This window comes from Alligator sinensis, unplaced genomic scaffold (genome assembly GCF_000455745.1).
Source record: "Alligator sinensis unplaced genomic scaffold, ASM45574v1 scaffold138_1, whole genome shotgun sequence".
Taxonomy (NCBI): Eukaryota; Metazoa; Chordata; order Crocodylia; family Alligatoridae; genus Alligator; species Alligator sinensis.
Window position 1 is genome coordinate 3,128,071 of NW_005841862.1, and position 11,022 is coordinate 3,139,092.

The 11,022-nt window shown below is 41.1% G+C and overlaps 1 protein-coding gene across 11 annotated transcripts in view; it reads left to right on the forward strand.

The window, feature by feature from the left end:
- The window catches only part of CDC42BPA (CDC42 binding protein kinase alpha), a 349,682-nt gene that overhangs the window by 129,748 nt on the left and 208,912 nt on the right, over window positions 1-11,022 (forward strand). For 8 of the 11 annotated variants that reach the window (XM_025216127.1, XM_025216130.1, XM_025216132.1 and 5 more), the window contains exons 3-4: window positions 4,194-4,250; window positions 7,697-7,780. In XM_025216127.1, coding sequence (XP_025071912.1) covers window positions 4,194-4,250; window positions 7,697-7,780 — 141 coding nt within the window. The remainder of the gene's footprint in view (window positions 1-4,193; window positions 4,251-7,696; window positions 7,781-11,022) is intronic. The other 3 variants (XM_025216139.1, XM_025216154.1, XM_025216181.1) reach the window with 1 other exon arrangement.

Here is an 11,022-nt window from a genome sequence, read left to right on the forward strand (position 1 = left end):
AGGGCTGATCATGTCAGATGGACTTCTCAGGAAAAGCTAACAGAGGTAGACACCCATTGATTTTTTTTTCCTTAGAGCCCTTTGAAAAGCCCGCCTCTTGCTTCTTACCCCTGCTGAGCCAAGAACAAAGAGATATTTTAGTATTAGTGTTTTTTTGTTGGGTTTTTTTTTAATAGATTCTGTTACAAAATGCTTGGGGAGGCAAAGAGAAGCATGAAGACACAGCATAAAGATGAGAAATTTTGTTTATAAGGGGCAGAAACAATTTGACAGTGTGCCAGGCAGCATATTTGTTTGTGGGAAATATGGAAAACTGCTAGAAGAATGAAAGAGAAAATAAAATTCAACTGAAACCAAAATGTTTACATCAGCACATACCAAGCATTTTTAGTCGGCTGCTCACAGGAAAAAATAAATTTTGAAAAACTTTAAATGTCCAGTTTAATAAGTTCCAGGAACCATTTTAGGATAACTGTACAGGGAAGATTAGTAGTTCTTTCTTCTTTTGGCAGCTCGAAGAGGTTCTTGAGGATAACTGAGCATCAAAAGGGCACCCTTTATGTGTGTATGTTCTATGTATGATATGTGTAGTAGAATTTATATAATGCTTTAGAATTTTTTTTAAATGTTGTTTGTTGTAACTACCATAGTCTCAGCCATTTAGAATCATTGGAAAGTAGGGCTGGAAGGAACCTTACATGGTCATCTAGTCCAACCCCCTGCTCAAGACAGGAGTCTTGTTTTAAAAGAGCCAACATTTTTTTTGAGCTATGCAAGGCCTAGTAATCTCCCTAAAATCTACTGTCTTACATTAAACAGACATCACACCGCACTCTGAAACTATGTACACCACAAGAATGTACTATGATAATAGATGCCTAAAAATGATGATCAGTTCATTCTAGTATTTTTTGTTGACATGGGATAGCATTTATGGGTTTCATAGAATAAAAGACTGGTATTGATGAACTGTAAAGCCAGCTGGTCCAGTTTCTTCTTTTCTATCCTTCAGTAAAGCTGTCATGGATTTGACCTTTATACAGATTCTCTGGGAGTGTACCCCTTTAGCTCTAGACCACGTTCCCACTTTGTACAATGGTGAACCCAATAGCTATATCAAGCTAAATTCTGTTTTACCCAATAGACTAATATGTAGCTTCTGGAAAAGTCTTGTCTTACACCAGGGGTGTCAAACTCAAATGAGTTAATAGACCAAATCCCAACCGCAGGGCTTTTCATGGGCCAGAAAAACCCACTAGCAGATCCAGTCTGCGGGGCCTGTTGCTGTGGCTATGAGGGCTGTAGTGTTGGCATAGCCAGCAAATGGAGGTTAACACTGCCACCACCCACCGCCTCGCTGCTGGTTTGCATGCTGAACAATAATTGCAAATTGAGAATTCAGTGATATTTAAAGGGTGGGGTTGCCTTAGCTTCCTGGGCATTGCCGACACCGGCAAAATACCCAAAGCAGCTGCAGCAAGAAGCCCTGTGGATCAGATCCGGAAATGATTCATCCACCAGAGTGAAGCACCACTCTGGCCAGATTTGGTCTGCGGAGGTATTACATGACCGAATTAAGAGAGGAATTCTGCTTTTCCTATGTGGACGTGCAGTTCTCCTATACCTTCAGTGGGAGCAATCATGTAGATCGTGCGCCCTCAGAGAATCATGCAGTTCCCCCATTCATTTCAGTGGGCAGCACCTTCCCCCAGAGTCTGATTCTCAATTACCCAGGAGGCATGTGACTGTCCAGTCCAATGGGGAATTTCAGCCAGTGCCAAGACATATCTGTCTGCTTGAAATTCAACTTACCCTTGCCCACATAAAGATTCTCCTCCATCACTATCATAAATAGCCTAGTGTAGGGATTCTCAACCAGGGTGCCACAAAATCTTTTAAGGATGCAGTCAGGTACTGCTTAATCCATGCCTTTAGTCTAAGAAATTTGAGAACCACTGGCCTAGGGGTTGGAGCACTTTGGAAACTTGGGCTCTAGGCCCCTTTCAGCTTCAGGGGGTTTGAACCTGCACTTCCTGTGTCCCAACAGAGTACCCTGTTCCCCAAGTGATGGGGCAGACACCTTTCACCATCCTCCTCTTGAAGCTGGCCCACTGTCTTACCAAAAAACAGAGAGTCATGGAGCCAGCAGTAGAGTAAACAAGAAGGGGACATAAGCCTGTGTACCAGGAAAGAGGGAGGGATGCCTGGGTTTCTGGCCCTTGCTCCCATAGCGATTTGTGCATTTTTAATGATAAATGCATCACATACAGTGGCATTTATCCTTAAGTAATGCAGCAGTAAGATACAGCACTTGTGCATTGCATTTTTGTAACAGGGTAAGATCTAGACCACTGGAGTTGCCAGTAAGAAAGGAAACCTAGCCTGGAGCACACACAGGTTACCTGAAAACAAAAGGATCATCATTCATTAGTGAGCTGAGTGGGTGGTAAGGAGTATGTTTTCACAGGATATGTGACAGTGGGAGAGAGTCAGCTGGCAAGGCAGGGTAGGCTAATGACAGGAGGTTGGAGAAACGCTGAGCATTGTACATACGGCTGCATACACAAATTCAAATAATCCAGAACAGCTCTTCCAGGTTTGTTTTCCTGAGAGAAAAACTGACTGTACAGAAGGTCAGAAAAAGCAAAGGGCCTGCAGGACGGCTAGACTGCCTGGGGTCCTTAGAGCACGAAGCCCAGACTGCTTTGCAGGCTTCTTTTTTTTTTTTTTTTTAAGTGAATGTAAGCAGGGATCATCAGGCTTGGGGAAGGTGGGGGTAAGGTCTGTGTTGTGCATGGAGCTGAGTGCCAGCCTGGCTGTGGCTGGGCAGGGAGTATGCAGTATGCTTGCCAGCACCCAAGTGCTACAGTGCAATTCGGGCAGGGAACAAGGCAGGAGCAAAATACACCCCTTAAGTGCTTTGGTGCTGGGCTTTTCCAGCTATAAGCACTTGGGGACGTGCTCTGCTCCCTGCTTGCCTGAGACTGACACATGCTCTGCCTCTGTCTGTGGGAGGGCAAGAAAGAAGCACAAAGCACACTGGCTGCCTGTACAGAAGTTCTGTCTCCTGAGAGAGATTCTCCAGAGAGCCACTTCACTTGGGTTGTTCCCGAGTTATTTTTCTCCCAGAGGGGCCACTTTTACTCAGGGAGAAAGATTATGAACTTCTGTACATTCATGGTTTCTCCTGAGAGAGCAGGGACTCTCCCTGGATAAACTGAACATCTGTCTAAGCCCTATATGAACTTTCCTTTTCTGAAAAGAAAGTCTAAGACATGAAAATGTTCTTCTGTCAATTCACCAGACTTTTTCTTTTTGCTGTCCAGACACAGGCACACACACCTGCCTGTTTAGGGATTCAGGTTCATGCCTACTAAGAGTACTGTAATGAGGGCTGTCAATCTGTGTTTCCATATAGTGTAGTCTTGATGACTGTTTCAACCGCATGGGGAAGGGACTTAAAGCCTATGGAGCATCATGCTCCAACCTGTGGAAGCAGACAATTTGCTCATAATGCTCATGATGCAGTTTTTCCAATGACTCTGTAGGGCAAAATGCACAAACAGCATTGGGAGCAAGGGCTTATCCCTTCCCTTACCAAGGCAGCATAGTCAGGCTTCTGCCTATTTGTACTTCCAATCTTGGGATGCTTTCTGTTTGGTTGCCCAGCAGCTTAGCTCCAGTAGGACATTTCTCCCAGCCCTGTTGAGCCTGCCTTCTGGTGATTAGGTTTCTGTCATGTGATATGGGAGGTCAGGGTTCAAATCCTCTCAGGGGAAGAAGAACCTAGAACATGGGTTACCCTTGTCCTGAGCAGGTGCCTTGATTGCCAGGTTACTGATAGATGGAAGGTGACTGGTCTCAATTCAAGATCAAATATGTGCTAGTCCTGGTTTTTGATCGACTACAATTTGGAGTATGCATGCAACACTTCTGTGTTCCCATGGCAGAACTGAGTGGACATAGATGCCTCTGAGGCAGTAGTGAATCATTTCTAAGTATATGGAGGGATAGGGGGGGAGGAATTTAATCATATAGGGTGAGACTGTAATGACACTAGGCCTTTACACACAATTCAGGCTGTTGGATGTATGAAGTATAATGTTGCTGAGTGACTTAGAAGCTTAAAAACTGCATAAGCAATATTTATACATCAGCAGTGAAATAAAATTCTGCCTTTCATTTGGTTCCAGAAGAAAATGAACCCTGCATTGGAGACTGACCCCTTTAGAGAGCTATGCAACCAACAGGTATTTTTCAGTGACACAGGACAGCCCTTCAAAGCAAGACAGCTTTTATTAATTTGTTGGAGTATAGTATGTAGGGTTTGCAGGTCAGAATTGGAAAGCACAACTTAATATGCTGAACCCAGCACCCTAACTTGAAACTTTGGTCTCAAAATGTCCAGGATTCATAAAAAATAACCCCAGCACTGAGCAGCAACCACCTAATTAACCCAGTCTGCCCATACCTCTGTTCTTTATTTCAAGTTGCAGTCATGTTGTTTTCACATGTTCTGCCTTCCTTGGCTGGAAGTTGTTTAAAGCCAATGTCTGGTCATTGCTCTTCTATTGTCACTCCAAGGTAGCTCCTATTTACATGTTAACTGTTATCCATAGTTCCTTCCTATCAGTGGATAAATCTATTGCTTTTATGAATCCTACCCAGTCCCTTGTGCTTCTTTCTTAGTAGGTAACAATAGAAAAATGAGTGGAAGAAACAGCTGCACATATTTTCATAAAAATAATACAGTGATTTCCCATGTTTTTCACAGAAGCTATTTCTTCTGTCATTTGAAACTTGCATTGAATTCTCTGCATGTGCATGTGTGTGTAAAACCAAAGGGTGCCTATACATGTGCTTGGAGGTGGGATGAGCATTTTAATTAGAGCGGCTCCCGGAAAGCTGGGAACGTGTGTTAAGCCCCTGTGGGTTTAAAAATGGCTGAGGGATGCTTTATCTGAACCTCATTTGATGAAGTTTAGATAAAGTGCCCCAGCGGCCATATTTAAACCTGCAGGGGCTGATACACGTGATGAGGAGACTATGCTGGAGTGTTCCACTTAGAACATGGAGTAAATTGAGTCTGCTCTGATGCGTTCCACTTAGAACATGAACCAGCACGTGTATAGGCGACCATAGTTTGCAGTAGGGTTGAAGTGTTGTAGCCATGATGATCCAGAGGCAAAGGGTTTTTGTAATATCTTTTATTGGACCACTGTATAGCTGGGAGAGCGATTAGACAAGCTTTTGAGCTCAAAGCTTGTTCAACATCTCTTCTAACACCCCAACCACAGTTTGTGTATTATGGGCATACTGAGGGTACCAGCAATCAGACAATGGAGCCTCTTCCCTTTTCTTCAGAACCTTCCTTAAAATTGGCTTCTTTCCACAATCTCTCTACTGTTTGCTTCCAAGCAAAGTATTTTTAACAAGCAAAGTGGGCTATTTGGTTGTTAAACAGCAGTAGTTAGCAGTAGTTACATTTAGACTAAGAAAACAGGATATGCATGAGAACACATTTTAACTAATATTTTAAATGTGACTCTGTATCTTGTGTTGACAAAGCAGGTTTTACCTAGGGACATGATAGAAGGCTAGAAACTTGTGCAAAATAAAAGTTATGAAACTGTTTGGTTCTATTGGCCATGTCTAAATAAATATAAAAACTATTATGTTTTAGCTAACACAGTTTTAAACGCCACAGTCTTAAAAACATGTTGATCATAGGCAGTCCTAGAATTTTAATAGAGGACCTTGGGTTGAACACAATCTGCTAATACATTTCTAAATATCACTTTATTAGTGTTTTAGACTACTCTCAAACTAGTTTAAACATCTAGATCCACTGCCTTTGTATTTTTATCCTTCTCTCCCTTCATTTGGCCTGTACTGTATTTTGTTTTCATAATGGGAGGGGCATGAAAAAGGGCAGGGCTACAGCACCTCAGGGAATTAATAGCTGTTCCACCCAATTTATAGCTGACAGAGAGAGAATGCAATTCTGTTGAAGACGCCTGTAAGGATTGTAGATAGAGTGCAGTATACATCTTTGCTAGCTTGATGCAGCTACTAGAGATGATACGACCTTTTGAAAAGAGGGTTGAAAAGAGCCTTATGTGACATTGTCTTCACCAAACTGTCATTATATATTGGGTTTTCTTTTATGTTATTACTTTCTTGGCATATAGCCAGGTTGCTGAATATGAAAGAGAAAGGAATGTAGAGTTCAACCTTAATTTTTTTTTGTCGCTAACTTGCAGGCTAAAGATGATGCTAATTCTTATGACAGCCTTCTGGTTTGTAACCAGAATGGATACAAAAATAACCTTTTCTCTCCTTATGCCTTAAGAGCCCTCTTTCCTCTTCAAAGGAAAGGGACTTAGTTGTAGATGTATGAATTTTCAAAGTTATACAATGTTGAATTTTTCCATATTTGTGGGATAATGTTCCCAATAGTCTTGGTCTTCAGTCACAATACAGTGGTTCAAAATTCTGGGTTGTATGGTGAGTTCTGCCACATGTTTCATGCGTGACATTTCGGCTAAGATACTCAGACTTATGGTTTATCCAAAGTAGGGGACTTTAGACTGTTCCTCTTGTGTACCTTGTCTAAAGTTGTAATCTGTCTTGCCTGATGTAATCCTACCTTGTGTCTTGTCATATTAATTTACATTAAAAAATCTTCAGGCAAAGAGTCTGTGAACATAGCCACACTGCAAAACACAACACTACAGTGAGACACTTGGGGTCATGCAAAATTAGTTAGCTTAAGTACTGGATAACAACATGACCACATTACCATGGGCTCCATCCAGGCATATGTTCACTGTTTCTCAATTAGAACTCCATACAGTGTATCTCTACACAGTGCTGTGCTGTGCAATGTATGTATACCTTGTGCATTTCATTCTCATGATAAATTGTTAAATGCACCTCTGACATTTAATGCAGATATCAAATAAGAATTATAATCTCATAAATTTACCCATCCATAAATTTGAATGATGTTATTTAGCTACAGTCCCACAAGGTATAAAGAGATGGTATTGAGATCCTCGAGGCAACAATGGTATACTAAAACAATTTTACCATATTGTAACATTCCCTATTCTTTTAAATGGGGCTAAAAAATTTTCTAGCTGGATTTTCCTCTAGCAAATCTCAAGTAAATATTTTGTTTCGCCAGCAGACATTCAAATGTTTCTTGGCTTTGGGAACCTGACTCCCAGGAGCTCTTTCATCTCTGCTGCTGTGATGGAAAAGAGTGGGCTTAAGAATCCATTCCATGTCCTGGAAATGTATTCAGTACTAGTCTGGTAGCAGAATAGAAGGGACAGGAAGTGCTGTGTTGACATGTTATCTTTCAGTTGTTTTAATGCAGTATACATCTATACACCATGAAGGTTTAAAGTGAATTTGAAAACTTGTAAAAAAACCCAAAACAAACCCAAACCCAACAGCAAGTATTCTGTATAGTTATGAAATTTCTCCTTAAAACTGTAATGATTAATACTTGCTTGAGCATCATATACACAGATTAAAGTCCTACATCAAAGGGTCCAAAAACCTATAAGAATGAAAACAAGTTCAAGCAACATAGCAATCCAGTTCCACAAAGATCACACAAAGACAACTTGTTCTAAACTCTTATTTTTGCATGTTAGGTTATTCATTCCCAATTTATCTTTTTCAGGTTGCAGTAGTAAAACTGAAAAATGCAGATAAGGTTTTTGCAATGAAAATACTAAATAAATGGGAGATGCTGAAGAGAGCTGAGGTAAGATGACAGAAATGTTTAAATATACTTATAATCTCTTTTTAAAATTATACTGGGTTACTCCTTTTTATACAAAGAAAAAGCAATCTCACAGGGATGGAACTTGACACTTACTGATGATAAAGGGATTGGCACAAAAGTAGCTCTGCATAAAAAAAATAGTATGGAAAGGCCCAAGAGAACATGGAGTCTGTTTAGGCATTGTGGAATGTTTATACAAGTTATTAACCCATCTCTGTCTTCAACATTACTTGCTTGACGAAAGATCTTTCAGTTTCTTTCTTCCCTCTTGGATTGGAGCCCTTATTACATCATTCTTGCTATACTGAGATGAATACAGTTGATTTAGATATCGTCAGAATATCTGCAAGAGCAAAGCAAATGTTTTGCTTCAGATTCAAAAGTAAGAAAGGATCAATTATAGTAGTAAAACCGGCTTTACTGCAAATAATTATACTACAGGTTTGGTTTCAGTTTATTTTAGCACACAGTCTTTTATAAATTGTGTGCTTGTATCACATTGAATTGTATAGGGTGAAAGTTTATTTCTGTACAGAGGACCTGGTCAAAGCCCTACGTGCTCCTTAAGTCTCACTTCACCCAGGAAGAACTGCATAAGGCCTAAGGCTGAATTTCACTGACTGTGCGCAGTAGGAAATGGTTATATGTACAAAAGAGTCCAGTAAATATATTGACCAGTAATGAGAGTGCTCACTTCCCTGTCTTGCTGGGTAAGTAACTTGATCAGACAAGCCAGGGAAGTGAGGAATTCAAGAATAGACTTCTGTTCCAGGGGCTCTTCACCTCAGTTAGCCTGTTAAGTGAATGGGGACTTGATGTCCCCTTTATCCCTATTGTAAATCTCCACCCAAGTTTTGAAGACCGTCTTGGTCTCTAGCTGCCCTGGTTCCCTCCCTATAGTTGGAAGCTAAATTTTGCTATGGGTCTGATTGATCATGTGTTTTGGGGTCAGGAAGTCATCTTTCTATTTAGGTCACATTGATAGAGGCCTGGTAGGCTTAGTTAAAGGGTATAAGACTTAGAAATTAATATGAAGAACTTCTACGAATGTTAGGCCTGCCGCAACATCAATCCAGTTTACAGTTGGGCCCATTTAAGTGCCTACAGTAAGAAACAGGAGGTGAAGGAATAGAGCTTCCCTTTTCATAGGGATAGCAACCTCTGCTATTTAAATCCATACCCTTCTGTTTATCTTAATTCACCTGTGAGGCCTGTTCAAAACTGCTTGAACGTTATTCTCCCACTAGGCTGGAGATGGTATGACTCTTGATTATTATTTATTTTGTGGTAAAATATTTTCACTAGAAAAACTATTTGTTTTCAAGTATTTTAAATGTTTTTAAAATGTTAAATATTTTCCTGATAAATTCTCACCTTGATATTTTGGATGAATGGCAAAAAAAAATCTGGATATCTAGTCATGCTTGTGTCTAGGGTTGCATTTAAGAAATGTTATGGAACAAATATATTAATCATATAATCTGTATGTCTAATTATTTCAAAGCTAAAAAAAATTGTAGGTACACTAGTTCTTTAAATTCCTCTTAAATGTTACTCACTTAAGCCTTTGTGACATTTTTTTACTGCTTTGACTAAAATGGATCTTGAAGCAGACAAACAGCCCCCAAGAATAGATACAGATATACCACTATAAATGTGGCTTGTTAAGGTACCTTTATACTAATATAATTGTTAGGGACAGAAATTAGACATAAACCAGTATAAGTTATTGGAAACCGGTTCAGATCTGTAACATAACAGAAGTTCAGTGCACATAAACTACTTTCAAAATGGCCAAAACCAGTTTAAGATAAACCTGGGTGGATGTAGTATCAGACTTAACAAGTATCAGACTTAACAATTTCAGTTAAATTGTTTCATTGAACTTCTGTCCCAGATCCCCTCCATATTCAAGCTAACTCACAGTCCCCCAGCATCCCAGGATGCTTTGCAGGGTGGACAAGCTAGCTTTAGCTCAAGCTATCTGCTCCAGCTGAGCAGAGAGGCATGGCTTCTGGCCTGGGCCTCTGCAGACATGTGGCTGCATTTCTAGGATCAAAAGTGAATGTCTGTTCACTTGCTTATCAGTTCAATCTATGCTGCTTAGACTAACTTGCAAAGATTGAATCAATTCCACTTTGGGCCTTTTGACTGTCTGTACTTAATCTAAAGGTTTACTGATTTAACTACAGCCATAAGTAATCACAGCCTTAACTAAATTACTTTAAATCTGTGCAAAAATCTCTCCTAAAATATTCCAGCCCAACTCCCAGGCCAGGACTTGAGAAAGCAATTTCCTCAGTTCCCAATCAGGGACAGGAAAGAATGATTCAGAGCAGGTAACATTGAGCATTTCTTGGACCAGTCACACAACTTTAGTGTCTCATTCACCCAATCGAGATACCACATGGTACAGAAATATCTTGATATCTTAGGAGAGGTGTGAGGGAAAGAGAGAACTAAGCTGGACCCCTGCTGTAAAACCCCTCTGGATCCATCATGTTGTTCCACTTGCTCATGGGACACCACATGTAGTCAGTAAGAAGGGCACTTCCATAAGATGGGAGAGCTCTTTGGTTCTTGTCCCCTCTTCAAATACTGTTAATACCATATTTTATCGTATATAACACACCCCCATATATAATACACACCTTGATTTTGAAGGGGAACCTGAAGAAAAAAATATCTTTGATGAAATTAAGTGGTGGCAGTGGGGAATCAAACCTGCTCCCCACACTGCTGCCATATTCATGCATCAGATAAGGCCCATAGGCTGACTGGTTGGCTCTGGGGCTACATGCCAAGTTTGGAACTACATGCTGGCTCTGGAGCTACATGCTGGGTCAGACCTGGCACACAGCCTTGGAGCCAGTGTGCAGTCTGGATTTGGTGGACCAGGTACATCCTGGCAGGTGGTCCCTGAGCTAATGCACAGGTTCAGACTTAGAATGTCAGGTCCAGAGCCATGTGCCAGGTCAGACTCCACATGCTGGGTCCAGCTCTACGCCAGCCCCATGCGCTGGCTTAATCCAGTGCACAGATGGGGAGGAGGGCTCCCCCTGGGCCTGGGAAGATGGCAGTGGCAGGGGGAGTGGTGGCAGTATTAACTGCCATGGCTCCCATAGTTGCAGCAGTTAACACTGCCACCATTCTACACCCCCCCATAGAATCATAGAAAATTAGGGTGGGAAGGGACCTCAGGAAGTCATGTAGTCCACCCC